Genomic DNA, 20,095 nt, shown 5'->3' with positions numbered 1-20,095 from the left:
CATTGCAACTGAACCAAATCCAAGACACAATGAAGACAATAATGAGTGATGTGGTTTCACTATTATTCAAAGATATGCTCTTATGTTCCTTATATAAATATTTGCAATTATCTAATTTTATTGTTATACCAGAAAAATGCCCTGACAGTTTCCAATTGTCCTGTTTATTTTTTGATCATTCCACAGGCAAAGGTTCTAATAATTCTGTTTTGGATGAGCAAGTTTTCCTTTTCAACACTCAAGAGCCTAAAAGCAATGTAAGAAAATTTACATTTTGTGCAGATATCATAACTGTGGATATGATATTCCATGCATGAAAGACACTGGTATCTATTTAATACAAGTTCTCATCTAACACTTCCTCAGTTTTTTGTTCTTTAGTTAAAAGAAGTCCAAGGAAAATATGGCTAATACAGCAACTATACCATCCCTTGCATATTTACAGCAACCTAAGTTCAGCAACAAAAAGAATCACGCTAATCAGCTCTCAAATTTACTCTGCTGTGTTGGAATACATTGGAAATAGCAATAATTACACCAGATCTCAAAGTTTTAGGTGAAATTATAGCAAAACCACCTGCAATCTCTGTGGGACTTCACCAAAATCAGTATTTCACCTTTCCTGCTCTCAAGGCTCCCTTTTTTTTTTTCTTACTGTCAGTCATTCTCAAGGCAGAAATTGTCTCCCTCTAAGTGGCTTATGTACATGCTTGCACATTTTCACAGAATGATAATAAACAGCATTTCTGGTAGCCCCTTGAACACAAAACAGCACCTCAGAAGGAACAAACTCAATCCACACTACACAGTTAGTGAGAAAAATTAAGCTTTTCTTTTGTATGTCATCTTGGTAAACTAATCAAAAGCTCACCTCCATCCTGACCACTTGCCCCTCTGATCCAAGTTAGATGTGGTGGGCAACTTTCAAAAACCATCTTGTGACCAAGCTCTAGAATGCCACATTTGAGCAAAAGCACACACACACAATTATTTGGATTCATGAACCAGTTTACCTGTTGGCCCAAAAGTTTCAGAAGACTTTTCCAAGATGCCAGTTGGATCAGAAATGAGTGAATAGAAGTTCAGTAGTTTATACATATTCTGCCAGCACTCTGCAGAGGGTTCGCTCTGTTCCGACACGGTAATGGAGTCAGAGTCATCCATATGGATCGCCACATGGTCAACCACATCTTTGGAGCCTTTCCTGGACACTTTGGAAGTCCTTCGCTCTGACCTCCCCAGGGAATTCTTGTTCCGAGACTCTTTCTTGTTGTTGTCATTGTTTGTTCGCTTGTTCTTGGTGTTGTTCACCCTGGTGCCTCCGTTGAGGCTCCCTCGGGAGCTGCGGCTGAAATCCGAGGAGCGGAAGTCCCTGTGCTTGCGGGTTTTGAAGGTGGGGGTCGGGGAGGCCGAGCCAGCCGTGTACCTGCTCAGTTTGATGTCTGTCTGCGTGGCCTTGATATCGTCAATCATGGTGCTGAACTGATGGATGAGCCGCACCAGGGCCATGTCCACGTGCTGGCTGATGGACTGGCAGGAAATGGTGAAATTACAGTGGAAGGTGTTGTAATAGCGCTTGTTCAAGTCATGGAAGGAGAGGGCGTTGGCGGAGTTGTGAGGGGTGCACATGGATTTCTCCATCACCACCGCACTAATGCTGAAAGTCTCTAACATCAAAGCTGGTTTGAATTCCAGAGGAGGAAGATTGACAGCTCCTTGCCTAAGGAAAGGAAAGGTACAAGTTACGACTTTGTTTCTTTTTACGAGAGTGAGAGTCAAATACATTTTTTATACAGCCTACATCTAATTTACTGAATCCAGCCTTTTACTTCCCTTAGGATATCACCTTTTTACCACAGTCCTAAATACAATAAAATGAACTTTTACAATTTCATACTGTGTGCTACTAACATAGCAATCATCCACTTCTATGAAACCTAGTTTGGCATGCAATCATTCCATTATATCCCAAAGCTTTGCCCAAAATTGGTCTGGGGGAAGATTCAGCATTTTCACAAAAAGCCACATCATTATTTACAGGATTAATTATTAAACACAATTGCAGAGCCACTCAAATTCCCCCCCACTATTATTCCCACCAGCTCTCTCCCTTCCCCAATCTGCAATTTTCAAAGACAGCTGAGAGTCAAATAGAATTCCCAAACCATTCCATAGGAAGATTTTAAAAAATATTTTAACAGGAAGACAAAATGAAAGATTAAAAGAATAATAGGATAAGGAGCAGCCCTTTAAAGTGCTTTGGAAATCTGTTGTCATGTAAAGCCTAATTTCTGTTCTTTAACCAATACACATATTTTAAAATCTCTCAGGGCACACCTTCGGGCTCGCTTGCTTTTCCTTTCCTTTGCCGTGTCTGAATCAACAATATCTGCTCTGAGGCAGTCCAGAGTTCCTGAGAAAGAGAGGTACTCTCCAAAGTACATCCTGTAGCACAGGGGCATCGCATCCTGCGACTGAATTCCCGTGTAACTTAGCAGAGGTTTGAAAACAACCTACAAAACAAAACCCAGTTATTCAGTTATGAAGACCTTGATATTTTCCATATTCTTACTCATCATTTGGTGATGTGCAACCCCACTTACCTGTGCATCTGCCAGCTGGACAGCAGGAAAGCCCTGGTTGCCCTCTTCCACACCTGCAATATCATCCTGGCTGGTGCTGTGCTGAGAGTGGGTGCCATCCAGGGTGTTCTGGTCACTGGACAGAACTGTGTTGAAGTCTGAAGCAGAGGGGATAGTAGGAAGATTGGGTGCCACACCTGAAAAATAAATACCCATGGAACACTAACACCACAGCAAATCTTACCACCACCGACTCTATTAATTCAGCAACATTAATTATATAGATACACAAGCCACAGTGATGTCTGTAACCTCACAAAGGTGGCATTCAGGATAAAGAAACAGCCTGATACTGCTGGAACTGGTAGAGGTTGTCCAACTCAAATTTGGAAAGAGTCTTGCATCAGAGAAACACATTCTAGTTTATAAAGGAGCCACAATAGTTCAGCAATATGTACAGCACCATGATGTTTGTAGGATCAGACTACTGGTTCAATATTAAAAACAAACTAAAACAACTTCTTGTTGCCTAAGATTAATATAGCACAGCTGAAGGAGTGTTAATACAAAAAGATTCAAGTATAGTGTTAGTGAAAAAGAAAATTAAGACCCACATTTGAAAAGTCTGAATGATGACAGGCTGGCAAGAAAAATAATAAGGCTGCAATAAATTGTTACACATCTGTTTCTTTAATACACCTAAGACTTTCAGAAATATAGATTTTTCTCCATTCACTTACACCAGTTAACCACGTCCCATTCCTAAGTCACTCTCAAAATAGATGTTTATGTTTAGTCTCAAAATTGAACTGAGAAAGAGCAAGGATTCCAATGCACACATTACAAAATAAGGATATGCAAATTGGATCAAGAATAGCCAACAGAATCGAAGGAACTCAGCAACAGAAAATGACTTTATGGCTTAACTTTTGGCAGCTACACATGGTTTTGGCAGCTACACTGACAGTTCCAAGTGTAAAAAAAAAAAAAGCTGAATTTTTGGAGGCAGGGTGAGGGAAATTAAAACAACAGTTTTGCTTAAATCCCATCTTTTCATTTTCCAGTTTGCTGGGAAGTCCCACAAATACTATTTTGAACCAATTAAGTTCTGTTGAATTTAAGTCACACTCTCAATTACTTTCAGTCAGAATATGGCAAACACAGGCACAGCCAACCCAGAACCATCTCAAACTCAGCTGCAAATTAGCAATACCTGTTGGAAGGCTGTTGTGTCCAGACTTGGTGGCTGGACTTTCCTGTACGACACTCCCCCTGTTGCCCACAGCATTGGACATCCAGTTATAGAAACTCACAGAGGAGGGCTCAGACAGCAAAGGGTGTTCAGACAACATGTCTGTGGCCACAGTATTTCCTGCGCAGATAAAGCAGAAGCTGCAGCATTTGTTCCATCAAAGTCAGCAAAAAACAAGGAACATGGCACGATTTCACTGACAACACCAATTTACTATAAAAATAAGCCTAATTCTCAAGGTTTATTCCACTAAATTATGTGTCAAACAGCACTAGAAGTGCTACCACAGAAGTTACACGTGGCACTAATGGATGTTGCACTACACATGGCTTTGCATTTGCTCATCTCTACCATTAGTTAGAGGAAAGGAGTCATTAAGAAACCAAAATACCTCTTTTTCTGAACAATATCTTAGTCCCTGACAGCAAAGGAGAGAGGTTTTAGAGAAAATACAGTATCATATACAGTATTTAATTTACATATAAAGAAAACCCAATAACAATACACTCTGAAAAATAATACAGAGCATGAACATTTCAATGTTTCAAACTTCTCAAATTTTTGTTCCTAAGACCATTACTAAATATCTGCAAATTATCATATGCAATAGTAAACTAAGTTATTGAAATATTAGCCTTTTTGAGCTACTTACAAGGTCAAGAAAAAATGACCTTATTTATTCAAAAAGACTCATAAATTGAAGCTAAGTAAAATCAAGACTAAGAAAAGGAAAAATATTTTATTTATTCTGTTAGTTGCAATTTCTTTTCCCAACCTGATGCACTTGCAATTCTCCCTCTGGCTTACTTACGCTACATCATACCTGTTCTTGTTAAAGAGCTACTTTTAACTGCAGTTGTACTTCTTTGAGGAGTCCCTTCCAAAAGATTGTGCAGGCTAGGAAAACTCCCAGTCAGATAGCTGAGCAGACTTTCTTTCCTTGGACTTTCCCTGACTCCCATTCCGGAGCGGCCAACGTGCACTGGTGAATCTGTAGCTGTATCTCCACTGGTGTAACTCAAGGAATGATATGGATGAATGCCCTGTGTGCAGAAGAAATGAATGAAGTGCTGTGCAAACTGCAAAAAGGAAGCAACATCTGGTCTGAATATCAGGTTGGAACACAATAATTTTACTACAAGTTACTGGAGAGCTTTGCCAGTCTTAAATTTTGTATCATGATAGTTAAATCCTCGTTTCTGCTGCCATAAGTAAAAGATCAAAGCCTATAAAGGTAAAGGCACATCCTTAAATGAAGGATGCACATGAAGTTAATTGGCAAGAAAAACAATAAAGAACAGATGTAGAATATAGGCCAACTGATGGAGCATCCCTTTTGTAGGGTCAGGAGCAGACCCTCCATGTGTTATAGTTACTTTTTGCATGCATTTATTATCTGCAGCTATGGAATCCCTCCTGAAGAGGCCAGCTACAGCCCACTTTGCCCAGGTGCCCAGCCCTGCACACTTACCTTTATTTTCAGCACAGAATCACTGTGAGTGTGAGTCTTGGACAACTTCCTCATGATCTCAGCACCAGTGACAGGCCCGGAGGAAGCGCTGGCAGGGGGAGGGCGATTGGCTGTTCCTTCCAGGAGCATCGTGTGCTCGCTCACAGTAGCTGCACCCAAGGAAACAGTTTTCCTCATTTAGATACATTTGGAGAACCAAGATTATCTATTATCAGGTGTATTTATCTACAGGCGGTCATGAACTTCCAAGTGCTGACACACACCTACACAGAGCTGTCTGATTTACAAATAAGAACACCTCAGACATGGGTCTGCTGGGTTTTGTTTAATAATCCAAAGTGCTTCTGCTCAACCAAAACAGGTATTTTAGAGAAGGGGGCAAAAATTTCTGTTACACTGTATGATTACAAACAAGTTTCACACACAAACATCTTTGGGTTCACTCTCTTAAAGCTGGTAACTGCTGCCTGCCTTTTAACTGCAAGGTAGCAGATCATTAAGTTGATTAATTTTGTGCAGGAAATAACAAGACAAAAGATGTGAAAAAAGACAGGTCTCCTATTTTGTTTTTCCCTGAACAAGCACTAATTATTGTAATACTATAATTACCATTGTTAGCAGCAGCTTTGGAAGGAAGGTGATATAAAAAAAGAAGCCTGATAATTCTAAAAAAGGAGACTATAATGTGTTCAAGCATTAAAACTAAAGATGATACAAATGCTCTGAGAGGAGCTACTTGTCCCTATGACTTTTTATGGAGACAATAACACAAAAATACCTGCATCAAATTCAAACTCTGCTCCATCAGCACTCGTGTCACTCTGAAGACCCCCTCCATTGTCCAGTCCAAGGCCATCCTCATGCTCATGGCAGGCATTTGGCTGCAGTTTCATTGGCTGGGTTGGTCTGTGCAAGCTGACTCCTTTAAAGGCTGGGGTTACCACAATGAATTTCATCCACTGCCTTGCTAAGGCAACCAGACCTTTCTTAAGGGTCACTAAGGCAGGAAGGCCATCACTCTTTAAATAAAAAAAATTTAAAAATTAAAAATTCGTATCACAGCATTTTGAAGTAAATTGGAGGGGAGAAGAAGTCAAAGCTCTCTTAAATCTCTGTGATGAAGAGGCTTATGACAAACATGCTGGCACCACAACACATCAAGCAAGAAGCCAAAAAGCTGAGATAAAAATTACAGCTTTATTGAACACGGTAAATACATTTATCTACATGACCTGAGGATCTAGCCCAAGGGGCCAAAAATAGACAGGAAGCATGTTTATTAAATATGAAGCTAAAAGTACTTGAGTAATTTTAAGGCTCTGAACTACGGGCTAAGATTCATAACAACTCTGTACAAACAGAACTGAAATTAAAAAGATTATATTTTATCCATTGTTCATAAGCAGTATTTTAATAACACAAATTTCAGGCCAAATATAGGGATTGTTTTGATTACACCACTGAATTGTCCAAAAGAAAACAAAAGCTTGTTATTTTGACCACAAATCAAACTGTGCTATTTGTGCCACAAACTGTGCTGTTCCTGATCACTGGCTCTCAGCTGAATAAGCTGTAAACCAAAGTGTTTACATCTGACAGCTGTGGAATTGGATTATGAAAACGACACAAAATCAGGAATAAACACTCCTTCTTATGCCTGATGTTTGTTCAAATAACTATTTCCCACTACAATCTAGACATTTACATTCTAAAGCCATCACGAAAAAGATTTGATTCTTAAGCCCTGAAGTTTGTACTATTCTAGTTCCTTCCTTAAACTGTCTGCATTATCCCATTGTTTCTAGAAGACATGAAAACTAGTTCCAAGGAGAGAGTTTGGAATAAGCTAACCAGTTCATGCACTTGCCTCAAGAACTGAGATTTATTCAATTTTAAAACCATGAAAAATGAAATCTTATAAAAAGGCTATTGAAATATAATAGAGAGGGAAAGAAATCTGATTTTAAAAGCCATATGCAGTTTTAAAGGCATGCCTTTTTGGTTTATGATCTCTCATGTATTTACTAATAAAATAGTTTGATAAACATTATGCATATATATAGGCCATAACAAAAATAGCAGATGCCAAAGAAAATGAAACGAGAGAAACAATATCTACCTAGCAATTTAAAGGTGCATATGAATTTGAATTATATTTTCTCGTTTGATAACCTTCCTTAAACTGTTGCCAAAATTAAGACATTAGAATTAGTGCATCTGCAACTAAAGGACTGAGATATTTCCGGTTTTCCCAGGTAACTCACCATAGTGGCATCCTCAATAATGGAGTAATTTGCTTGATGAAGGTAATGGTGCAATATATTACAGAGTAAACAAGAAGGATTTTCTTGCAAGAAACGAGCCACTTTGGTAAGCCTGTTGTACTTGCTTCTCAGAGGAAAGTGAACACTTTTATTCTAGATTAAAATAAAAACATTTTCAACATATAAACATACTTGCAAACAGAGAATCAATGACAAGATTTCATCTGTGATACAACAAACTTCTAACCCCATTTTGAACTTCTGCAACAAAGATTTGCCTCATGGGTACCTACCTTATTTGAAATAATGTATGTGAAAAATCATTCTTGATGCATATTTATTTATATGAAGCAATAAAAGAAAAGCCTGGATTCAAATTGCAGACCTTATAAAGTTACTTCTGGACTAACAGACATATGCAAAGCCAGCTGCAATTTCCAAAGAAACTTTTCATTCCTAGTTATAGACAAAACAGGCACTTCTTCTAATTTGGTTTAATGCTAGAAAGAAGGGAGGAAAAATAAATAGGAAGGGAGGTAAGAATAAGAGACTGCTGCAAAGGATAATTTTTGAGTAGAGCAGCAAACCAGCATCACACTCAGGTCATCCATCTCACAACGCAAGACAGGATCTTGGCGTCGGTATCACATCAAAATCTTCCCACTAGATGGTGCCAATCAAACCAACAGCAAACAAATCTATTTCATAAAATATACCAGGCACTACAGCCATATTTCTTAGTCTTCTTTTACCTGGACATTCACTCAGCAGTAACAGCTCTGAAATTTAGACTGTGTACAGAAAGCACAGCTACTGAACTCTTGTGACCAATTCCAAAGGCTCACAAGAGATGCTGTAAGTTTGCCAGTGAAAATATCTGGAATTCCAAAAACTATATATTACCTATCACACTGTCCTGTTCTGATATGCTCATTGATTTTATAAAGGTCATTTACCTCTAGAGCTTCTGTCATAATGCACCCCATAACAGCACAGATTCGCAGGGTTCCTTCAGTTTCCAGTTTATTTAATGATGACTTCACTTGATCAATGGGAACAAGCCAAGCGCCAACTGCAGGCGTTGCAGTGCTCAGGAGGTTCAGCTGCCTGTGGAGAAAAATAAAGAGAAAGGGGTGTTCACAGGCAGCAGCAGCCATCAGCAGGATTTTCTGATGCTATTATGAACAGTAGTCAAATGAGGTGGGACACTGATGCAAAGTAATACACACAGACTTACTGCCCAGAAAACAAAAGCTGGCAAAAAGTACCTAAGGCAATTTTTGTTTTACTCACTCACACACTCACAGTTCTTCCCACTTTTGCTACTGCTATTTCTTCTCCTTTTCCCATTTGATTCCCTACTGAAATCATACAGTTTGAAATTCTCATCACTGACTGAATCCCACATGAACTGTTGTTACATGTCATGAACAACTTTAGCTAAAGGACTGAGGCAAGAGTACCAGAAGAGTATTTTCTATCATATGGCTCTGAAAAACTAATCTTAGAAAGATGCATTTTGACCTTTATAGTGCAAAGGCAGTAAGATCATGGAGGATATCAGGTTGAATACCAAAAGCACTGAACTGTTCACTAGCATCTCACCTACCCAAAACAAATACCCTCCCCTGCCTTTATCCCTCACACATTTCCATCTCACCAGAGTTGTTAGTGAGGGCTTTTTATTCCATTTGGGTTTTTTACTCTTCCTTTTTTCTTCTTTTAATCATGTCTAGCTAAGAATTTTTTAGCAGCACTTCCATAGAAATGACAACAGTAAAAAACTTAAGCAAGTCTTACTGTGATATACACAAACTCAAAATTACCATTTCCAGAGAAGCTTCAAAAATTATTGAAATTCCGTTCAGAACCTACCAAATACAAATGCAACTTAAAGCAGAACTGCCATTTTCTTTCTTTAAAATCAGGTAAAATTATACCTTGAATATATATGGGCTGGGGAGCGCACATTGGTGGGGGCTGCAAAACTAAACCAAATTTCTTTGATTGTCAACTTCATGCTGCAGGAGTCAGGGGGAGGAGGCATCAAGGGGATATCTTTTTTCAGATCATCAGATTCAACACCTTCATCCTTAAAAAAAAGGAATTGTGAAGTCAGAAGGGAAATTGTTTTCCAAAATTATTACACTTAAAAGCACTAACATACTATACCATGCTCATAACTTTTTTTTTCATTAACCCTCCCAAGGGATCCTGCAGAAAGCTGGAAGTTTAGTGTCTAAGCAGACAGTATGAGTGACCAATCATTTCTACCCAGTATGAACATACCTGCTCATCTGAAACTGAATTTCCATTAATATCTGAAGAGGGACTTATTCTGTCACAAGGGAGGTTATCTTCAGACACATCAGTGTTGTAACCACTACCAGTTGGGGAATCTGAAGAGTTGTTTGATGCAAGCAATCCACCTCTCTCTGTGTCTCTTGATTTACCCATGACTCCAAATGTGTTATACAACACTGCCCCAGACTGTCTTCCCCCTGTAAAAGTACCCAGACTGTAAAGGCTGGCAGCACATAAACAGCTGTAAGTTATGTCCCATAGAAAAGATCTGCACTTAAGCAGAGAAATACACATGGTTTCAGTTAAGCAAGACGCATTAACATTTTATTCAACAACTTATCACTACACTTTCGAGCTTCCGATGGTTTATCACAAGCAGATGAAGAGTATTCACATAAAGACTGTTTTTAAATACTATTCTCTGAAAAAAATAATTCGGACGATAGAAAATACATATGTACTGTGGGGTTTTTTTTTTCTTTCTGAAGCTAGCTTCTTTCCCCTCCCAGAGAAAACTCTGGCTCTATAATGCACTTTTTGTGGGTAAGGTCAGGATTTAAGTGATTAGTGAAAACATCAATTTCAACCTTCACTTCAAGCTCAGAAACTGATGAAACCACTTCATATGAAATTATTTCATACACTGTATAAGTAGTACAACTAAAAATGTCTTTATTGTATAACCTATGAAATTTATTTACCACAGACATGTGCTATTCAGTATCACCTAGATTCAATGATTTCTAATCAAGTAATTGCTAAACAAGAGGACCTAACAACAGAATTGGCGGTAATCTCATAAAACAAATTAATACAAAGCTTTATAATATATAATATAAAGCTTTTAAAGTTTTACCTTTTATAGTTAAATTTTCAATTCCACACTCAAACATTATCCAACCCCACTTCTCTTGACTAGGACCAATTCGAGCTACATCTGGAACAGCTTGTTGATCTGTTTCATCCACAAAAGCAAACTCATCCAACTCTTCCAAAGTAAAAAGAACTTTTGATTTCCCAAAAGGAATGGCTGTTATTGCACAAGTTCCAATATCTGTGAAAATAAACATATTTACTGCTTTGTTACAAAATGGAAAAAACTTTACATCTGCAAACAGCTCTCTGAAGTTTAGAGTGTTTTGGGGGAGTTATCCCTTTAGTATTCCTCAAATAGGAAGCGGGGGGGAAAATAAAGAAAAAGTTTAAAGTTGAAGCACAAGCAAGAAAAAGAAGCACAGAAAGAGGGGAAAAAAGTCTTTCTCCTGGTATGTTAATACAGGCAGGAAAATTTTTAAATTTGGAAAAAAACAAGGACTGAGCAACATTTTAAACAATTTTATACCTAAATGTCAAATACATGAGGAAGACAACTACACTGAGTCACTTTTATATCCCTTCTAATCCTTACTCGCTGCCTCCAATTTCTAACTGCATCCATTTCTGAAGTAGACACGAAATGCTAAAATCTGCAGAAAGGCTCTTCCCAACCTTTTGAATAGAAGATGGTGACTTGTCTTGGTTAGAATGCCAAAACTGGCCCTCTTGATTGTCTGCAGCATACCTGATAGAGGGCACTTTTGCTAAGATTCTACCCATAACTAAGTAAAAACAGATGTAACCATTTTAGTCTTCTCTTACTGTTTTTGTTTTCCTCACAAAATTTCCTTGCCTCACTCATCTTTGCAGAGCAGTGGGAGTTTTGTTGTTTCTTTATTTATTGCGTATTTTTTAATCATACTGGCTTTACAGAGTACTTCCTCATGTCTAAAGACTCCTGTTCCTCATGGGATTGACTAAAAACTGGTATAGATTCCATCAAAACTGAAGCAGTTTAACAAAAACTGCCTCTACTTTTGGTCATCTTTTTCTGTTTAGTTTTCCCAGGATCAGGAGTTACAGTAAAATTTAATTCATAGCTTCTTTAAGACATTTCCTTAACACAAACAAGAAGGAAGTCAATTGGGTAGATCTCATTTTCAGATTTAAAACCACTGTAGTTAAAAACCTACTTAAAAACTTGTCATGGTGAAATCGCTGGTACAACAGGCACATCATTGAAAGTGTTAGAAAGCAGTAAGAAAGCAAGTAAGTGTAATTCATTCCCTGCATAAGGTGACAAAGAATGAATGGTAGCTGAAAAGAGATCAGCTGCGAGGAAGGGAGCTCAGGCCTCAAATTCCAGCAGTGCAGATCAGTATTTACAGTGCAACACATCTGCCACACAAACTGCTTACAAGTTTGTCTAGACAGTTTGTAGTTTGCCCAAGTTTAAATCTACCACTTAGTGGACTCACAGAAAATAATTCATCCCAAACTTCTTTTTCACATGTCTGCAAAACCTTCAGGTGCAAGTGGCTTTTTATCTGTTGATAAAAAAGCCACAACCAAACTACAAGATAAAGACCAACTATAACCAGTTGATTCTACGAAAGCTGACATTTCCACATTTTAATATTGTTTAATACCTGTTGTATCAAGACCTCTAAGCTGTCCATGAACACGATGGATGTTCAATTTAGCAGCAATTTCTTTTCCTTTTTCTGCTCCAGAATTGGATCTCAGTGAGCCAGAAGACTGGGGCTGCATTTTGCTGGTTTGGATGTAACGATCGAATGTGACAGAATTCCTCCCAGTTTCTGCATTGTTCGAAGTCTCCTCAACTATACCCCTTTTCAGTGCCAGGGAGAAAAAACAATTAAGCAAATCTCGAGATTAACAAAAATAATCAAATGAAATATGTCTAAAGGTTGTGACAAATAGTGACAAGAACTATTCTTACCTGTTCATACGAACTTGAGTAGCAATTCTGTCAAAACACAACGCTACTAAGGAAACGTGAGTCACGGTTTTGCTGGAAGAAACTCCTGGGGATTCATCCACAGATGCTTGTAGCAAACACAGGTTCACCTGTACACAGAATTGCATCAGAGTAAAGACACTTAGAAAAGCATTGCATTAATCACTAATTTCTGATACAATCTTGTCTTATACTTTCAGTAAAAAGAAAAATAAAACCATCACACCTAGAACATAATTTAAAGACATGGCAGCCAGTTACCCCTATAGTGGCTGTTATATAACTATTGCACATTCTACCATCATAAAATCAAACAGCTCCAAAACAGCCTATCCTACTCCAAACATTAGTTCTCTAGCACAAATGCACAGCTTCACTTCAGCTTTTGGGGAACAAACAGGGATGCAAAATAAGGGTCATTTTGTGAGGCACTTTTCTACTAATAAGCTAAAAAAAAGCTGTTACCTTTGGAACTGTAACATTGGCCTGAAGACCTTTAATTGTCACATTATCTTGCTTAAGTGAGAGATTGGTCTGTGCTGGTCCCTGGTTTGTTGTTCCTGTCGTGGTGGTGTCTATTTTTGTTCCTCTGATGTCCTGCTTCGAAGATAACTTGAAGAGGGGAGGAAAATAATTTATTAGCACAAACTCAAGAGCTGCTAAGCTCAGGAGTAACAGGATATTTTATTAGCACTAAAGCAGCAAGAGATTTTGACTTTATTTTAGGCAATTTACCACGATTTTCCAGAACAAAGGCTCCAGCACTTAGAGGTACAGTAGGTCTAAAACCATAAGGGCAGCAGTGACATTCTGCAGTAAACTTTAACAACCAGACTTCAGCTGAAAGTTTGAAGTCTACACATGTAAATGATATAAAACAACTTACTATAAAGCAAATTATTGGTGTCCACTACACTGTGGAGTCTAAAGAATCATAAAATAGAAATATGGTCATTACCTTGGACAGAAAGAACTCCTAATTCTGTAGAACTACCATACAATTCTTTTTAAGTTAAATTAATTTTTTAAAGTCTCAGATCAACTGCAAAAAAACCCACAGGCACTTTCACAGCTCTCCCTAACTACTGTAGAATAATAAATAATGTCTCACTGAGATGAATGTAATACTTAAGAATATCAGTTATAGTAATTTCAAAGAACAGAATGTGTGATTTGATCTCAGGTAAATTACTGTTGCTATGAACTAGACCATCCAAAACAGAAAAACTTCAATCCTGGAAGAGATTTCTGGTCACTGAAAGACAGTATGTAGGAGTTGAATATAAAAATGTATGCAAGTATGCATTCAAAATTAATATAACATTTAGCTACTATATCTCAAAACACTAAATTCAATTCAAACTTTCTATGTAAGATACAGAATAGACCATTCTCTCAAATCCATGTGGATTTCCCTTGTTCCTTCCTCACATTTTCTGAGAAGCTGGTCTTGCTGTTCTGCACAGCATCCCGCAGGACTTTGCAGTGCAGGTCATCCACAATCGCTGCCGGGTGCCGGGAGCTGGCACAGTGCACCATGGCCTCGATGTACCTGGGAGGGGAAACCAGCCACAAGAGACCATTTACACTCCCAGTTTCACATGGCACACCATCAACCACGTGTAATTAACACTACAGAGGAAAAAATAAGCACTGGCAGACACAAAGGGCACTTCCCATTCTTCCAGTTACCTCATAGGAAATGCAGAATTACATCCACTGGGCACCAGGCCCTGCTGTTCCATCAGCCACATTATTCAATCCTTTTACATAAGCTTTTGCTGAACAGAACAGCTGTGATTTCAGAAAATTTTAGTTTCATCAAAATAAAGTTACCTATCCAGGGCCTCTGCTACAAGAGGAGTCAGAACTACATCGACAGTTCCTTTTACTTCCACTATTGCCGTTGTCCGTGTCTGGAAGACTGGGTGATCCAACGTCCATTCCTCTGTTATTGTTTCATCATCTGTATTCTCTGCAGACTTCTTATCCAGAGGAGTGTAAGGTGTGCTAAACAAGTCAAATACACATTCATGATCAGGCTTTGGAAAAACAAATACAGAAGTGTTCTGGTGTCATTTTAATTCTTAATAAAATCCACGTAATGGCAGGTTTCTTCTACCATATAGCTTAGAAAGTACACAAATATAATCCCAGGGCAAGGCCCTCCCTAGTTGCAAGTTCAGCTTCTGGCAAAGAAATGGACACTTGCCATTAGCACCTCCAAATTCATCTAAATTGAATCACCATTTGTAATCCTGAAAACGTACAAGTGAAATAATTTAATGCTTGCACGGTGTACTTTCTTTTTGACCACACCCAAACATTTCATAATAGAATGATCTGTTCTGAAATAGATCAGGTACTGAAAACTACTGCTGTAAATCAAATTTTGAAATGGCTAATGGGAGCCAAAATATTTAAGAGGAGTATCAGGAAAATCCTACTCTTAAAAAATATGCTAATAATGTCAGGCTGTGTTCAACTTACTTGGATGTTGATCCTGTAAGCTGCATGCCTCTGTCCAGTAATGAGTTAGCTGTGAGACCCTGTTTAACAATCTAAGATAAAAGTGCAAAGAAATTTATTACATTCCTTCCATATATGAAAAATTCCCCAACCAAGGAATCTTTAAAAATTTGCCTTAAAGCCGTTTTTCTTAAAAGAATCCCTTAGAAGCAGATTCTCCAATATAGGATACAGGAACTCTTAGGTTTACTTTTTTAATTCCTTGAAAAATCAGATTATACAGCATTTACATAAACATTGACTCACTGGTTTTAAAAAAAACCCTTCAAATACTAATCTACAAAAGGTTTCCATGAACACAAACCTTTTCTGCGAAATGATAACAAATTCCATTCCAGAGCTCAAACACTTATTTTCTATCAAGTCATTACCATTAATTTTCATGTACTTCATTTCAGCTCCTTCCTTAAGCATGTATGCTCAGGTCATTTAAAAAAAAATAATCATTTCCTAAATCTGAGTTGCAATTTTATTTTGAAATAAAGCACTGAGAGCCTAAATTATACTTTATCAGCGTTAAATGTAATGTTACTGCAACTTTGTATAACATATTGTAAACAAAATTCACATAAATATCCTTCAGCTGTACAGCACTCAACAGCCAGCATTTTTTAGTGCAACAGTGATAATTCTGAACACACATCCACAGAATTCGAACTCCATCTTTCCTTGTCCACAACCTCCCAGCTACTGAGCCCCATGATCTGAAGTCAGAAGTTCAAGGTATTCCTCAACTAAAAGCCAAGAAAATTCAAGTTTCTTCTAGCTTATTCATACAACTGGTACTAAGCCATTTTAAGTTATTTTGATTTCTTACTCCTTTCTCTACTCCTCCATCTTCCATACCTTAAAAGTTGGGACAGAGAGTTGCTCAAAAGATGAGGAACTTTCTTCACTCGTTGGTGTGTCAAGGTCTAAAGGGCGATGTAATGAGGATTTGGAAGTTCTTTTGTTAGTTGGATGCTTTACTGACCAGTTGATCACCTGGAACTGTGTAAGGTAATTTTGGTAACATGCCATTACAGGCTGCTGGGAAGTTATTTGCTCACGTTCCACAGTCTTCTCAGAGTCCAGGACATACATGTTGTCAACGTGCTCATCATCTCCTCCCAGAGCTGAAACAAATGAAGCCTGGGAAGGATGAGTCTTAATTGGCAACGTTTTCATATCCTGACTAATTTCTCCATGGATTGTGCTTGTTAAGGGCCCTTCCACACTGTGATAAATAGACCCCCTACTGTATTCAGTTTTCTGAGCTTGCTTTTTTCTCTTCTTCCTCCCTGGATAGGTTCCTGGACCTTCATCACTGCTTATGGGCTCAAACTCTTCTGCAGCTGAAAAATAAGCCTCGCTATCCGCCATGGACATGCTGGAATCCATCGAGCGGTACTGGTGGAACGAGTTTGAATCTGCTGAGGGAGTGTAGGGGAAAGAGCCAAAGCTCCTCCTCTGCTTTGGGGAGTCCAGGACGTTCTCGTCGCTGCGGGACACGTCGCTGCTGAACTGCACTCCCACGGGGACGGGCTGCTTGTCTCCATAGAACGCTGCCGTGAGGCTCTTGGTGCTGCCGAGCCGGGTGGAGCACACGGACGCTTGTCTTTTCAGTGGGGACCTCATGGGGGACTGGCCCACAGGCCTCTCCTGGGGGCCAGGGGACGCAGGCCGGCCCTCTGCACCCTCCACCGCGACACTGGGAACGAAAATAAACACTTCACTTCCTTATTGCATTACTAATGCTTCTCTTCCCACACTGTACAACCTGTCAAATGCATCAGTGATTCTGTGACTTTCTATTAGTGTAGCCATTATCTTCATAATGCTGGCTGCATATCGAATTCTGCCACTTGTCTACACACAGAGGATGTAAAGCCAAACATTTAACAGCAAGTGCTGGTGTCTTTACATGCTGGATTTTCTACCTTAATCAGGTAACCATCCCCTATCAGGGATCCAAAGTGGCATTCAAACCAGGAAATGAATTTCAGCAGCACCATTTTTCAGCTTTAAAAATTGCTAAATCAATTTCTTACATCTTGGAGCATTCAAAAGTTGAATTATGCACCAACCTGGACAGGAGTACTAACCTTCCATGAGCATCTTCCCTTTTTGCACTGGGCAGGAACTCCTTCTGTCCCAGGTGATCCTCAGCAGTGGATGAGGGGCTGTCCTTTTCCCCTGCAAGCAAGGGCAGGGCAGCACTGGAGCTGCTCGTTTCCTCTGAAGAGGATGAGGAGCTGTGGGAGCGCAGCGGCACCTGGAGGCTCAGGTGTTGTGCTTTCCTTTCCATTTCTATCCCCACAGATCTGCAGTCCCAGTCTTTTCTTTTGACACCGTTTGCTTTACCTAGGATCAGGGATGGAAAAGAAAAACTGAATATCTGATAACACAACTGCAGTGGACTCTTCCCTGCCTACTGAAATAAAAATCATTATTAAATAAAAGCCCTAGGTTTGAAATGCATGCACATACTAGCACGTTGTACTGACAAAAATTGATAAAATCATGGCAGCAAAATATCAGATTGTCTTGGTCGGCTCCCTTTTATATACATAGAACAGATACAAGCCAAAAAACTCTTTTACTCAGAAAGGAGTTGCATGTTAATATAAAAATCCAACACATGAAAGTTTGCTCAAGCTCTGTCTGCTCTTAGAAGGGGTCAGGACAGAAGAGCACAAGCAGTTGTACCAGATTCATAAACACTATAAATAGCAAAACGTTACGAAACTATACTTTTGGGCAAAATAGAGTAAAAATACAGTACAGTGCATTCTCACCATCTAAAATTTTAGGAATCTCCTTAGTAATTATCCATTCTCCTGGCTGAAGTAAAGACTGTCCATAAAACATATCAGATTCTGCACTTGTGCTTGAGAAAGCAGAGCTGCTTGAAGGTGTCAGTTCCTCAAGTTTGAAAAAATCCAGTCCCGTTAAGGTGCCACCAAAGAATCGACAACCACCGAGACAGCCACACTTGTTCTTGCTTCTCTTATTTCTCAAATTATCATCAGGCCACAAAAACCACAACCTACAAAAGGCAGAAGAGCAGAAAACAAAACAAAAACATGACCATGCTGAAGCTCAGCGAAAGCAAGATTCAAAGATATCCCTTTAAATGCACCTCCCTCAACCGCATCTCTCACCTCTTGGTTCGGTTATCGTGCGTTTCCAAGAAATGCCTCTGCACTTCGTGTTTAGAAGGATGATCTGCAGCTAAAGCGATGTCAGCAGTGATGAGGCCCAGGTTGACAGAGCCAGCTTCCAGCCAATGTGCCCTCCTCAATATTGGCTGGAGGCCAGTTCTGCAGTTGTTCACCTGCTCAACATATTGTCTGAGCTGAAGGTCCTGGATGGCCGCGCTGACGCCTTCCCCAACAGACTGGTTGTGCAGGTTGCAGTTTGCAATGCGTATGGCACCCATCTGAAAACGGGATTTAGACATGAATCCTGACTATTTGTGAGTGAAACAAAGGAAGAATGGCCTTAAACTAGTTAACACATCACATACTACAGCCCAAAAAGATCTCAGTAAACTTCTCTCCAGGGAAGCAGTTTTATATACAGGTCAGCACACACATAAAAGAAGGCAACTTAGAAATTAATCTCAGACACTTTGTACTTAACAAAAAATAAAGCATTTACTTAGAAAGCATCCTTTTGTAAACAGATCAAAACAGAAAACAACTGTCAACAGATGTTGTAATGAAACTTTAAAAAACTTAAATCATTAACTTCTTCACTGTCATCTAAAACCCAAGAAACCTGAAACTTTCCAACTTGCTTAGTCTTTAAACAATCTGAAGACATTGGAGCTAGTTTCCTGCACAGCTTGAGTTCTCTCCAAAATGTCAACACAAAGCACCTGAAATTTCAGATCGAGTCTTACAACTCTAAAACAAGGAAAGCTGAAAGATAATACAGCCATGGCAGAGCTACCCCCAGGGTTAATATTAAATTATTGCTTCTCATCTCTGTCACAGATTACAAAGGACCACGAAAACCTTTTTTTTTTTAATTTGAATGAAACACATTCAGGATGTAATTTTCTAGAGTGGTTCAGGTTATTAAGCTGCCTTTGAAAATACTGCCATTCTTATTTATGCCTGCAGACACCGTTAATATTTATGATGGTGCTTTTTAATATTGGATTCAAAAGAATTTGGAGGCTCAAATGTATTTTTTTACTGCCACAGGGCAAAAAGCCATTCAAACCATGAGATACCACGTCATTAAAAAAAATCTAAAATAATTACCACTGCCCTTTAGTTAGACTCTTGCTCATAATGTGAAGCTGCGCCCAAAACTTTTAATTTTAAGTCTATCATTTAAAACTGCGTTTATTAACTAACAGCACAATTACTACTCAGTTATGTCAGCAAGGCAGTTTTCTTCTTTTCTGTTGTTACTGTAACTCAACTGTATCTAAACTTATATTTTGCTACACTGAATAAATTATTCCTTTTTTTTTCCTGTGCAGTAGGATAATGGAGAGAATATCAGCTTTTCTCTGCACAGCCCTTTTTGAACAGTGGATTCAGTCAGGCAGTGGCACAAACACTTCTCCCTTCTCTACCAAAGATACATCTAAATTCACACAAGAGGATCATAAGTTGTTCAGCACTGACTTGTACATGATCCATATCAATCATTTCCATTTGCTGAATTATTAATTCACAGCACAAGTTCTTAGCAGCTCTCAGGTGCAAACACTGAGATTTATATGATTTATATTGCCCAGTGTGTTCTAAATTATTTTACACCAATTCTGCAGCTTCCACTTTTATTTTGGGAGACATATACTCCTCCTTCCCATTTTCCAACATAATTACTGGGATTAATAAGTAGAAGCCAAACTGACCGACTCCTGGTCCAGTCCATGATGACGTTTTATCCCTT

The 20,095-nt window shown here is 38.8% G+C and overlaps 1 protein-coding gene across 6 annotated transcripts in view; it reads right to left on the bottom strand.

The window, feature by feature from the left end:
• The window catches only part of BLTP1 (bridge-like lipid transfer protein family member 1), an 88,741-nt gene that overhangs the window by 31,821 nt on the left and 36,825 nt on the right, over positions 1-20,095 (bottom strand). For 5 of the 6 annotated variants that reach the window (XM_082281537.1, XM_082281538.1, XM_082281541.1 and 2 more), the window contains exons 25-46: positions 18,343-18,620; positions 17,977-18,227; positions 17,284-17,542; positions 16,046-16,889; positions 15,161-15,231; positions 14,507-14,680; positions 14,102-14,222; positions 13,136-13,282; positions 12,653-12,780; positions 12,339-12,541; positions 10,730-10,927; positions 9,859-10,070; positions 9,510-9,661; positions 8,526-8,676; positions 7,570-7,722; positions 6,084-6,324; positions 5,306-5,454; positions 4,658-4,877; positions 3,796-3,954; positions 2,604-2,779; positions 2,338-2,513; positions 1,014-1,720 (exon numbers count right to left, since the gene is read on the bottom strand). In XM_082281537.1, the coding sequence (XP_082137663.1) occupies positions 1,014-1,720; positions 2,338-2,513; positions 2,604-2,779; positions 3,796-3,954; positions 4,658-4,877; positions 5,306-5,454; positions 6,084-6,324; positions 7,570-7,722; positions 8,526-8,676; positions 9,510-9,661; positions 9,859-10,070; positions 10,730-10,927; positions 12,339-12,541; positions 12,653-12,780; positions 13,136-13,282; positions 14,102-14,222; positions 14,507-14,680; positions 15,161-15,231; positions 16,046-16,889; positions 17,284-17,542; positions 17,977-18,227; positions 18,343-18,620 (5,170 nt within the window). The remainder of the gene's footprint in view (positions 1-1,013; positions 1,721-2,337; positions 2,514-2,603; positions 2,780-3,795; positions 3,955-4,657; positions 4,878-5,305; positions 5,455-6,083; positions 6,325-7,569; positions 7,723-8,525; positions 8,677-9,509; positions 9,662-9,858; positions 10,071-10,729; positions 10,928-12,338; positions 12,542-12,652; positions 12,781-13,135; positions 13,283-14,101; positions 14,223-14,506; positions 14,681-15,160; positions 15,232-16,045; positions 16,890-17,283; positions 17,543-17,976; positions 18,228-18,342; positions 18,621-20,095) is intronic. The other variant, XM_082281539.1, reaches the window with a different exon arrangement.

Source organism: Coloeus monedula (assembly GCF_965178545.1).
Source record: "Coloeus monedula genome assembly, chromosome: 5".
Lineage (NCBI taxonomy): Eukaryota > Metazoa > Chordata > Aves > Passeriformes > Corvidae > Coloeus > Coloeus monedula.
The sequence above is the reverse complement of the archived record's forward strand: the minus strand, read 5'-3'. Positions and strand labels throughout refer to the sequence as shown.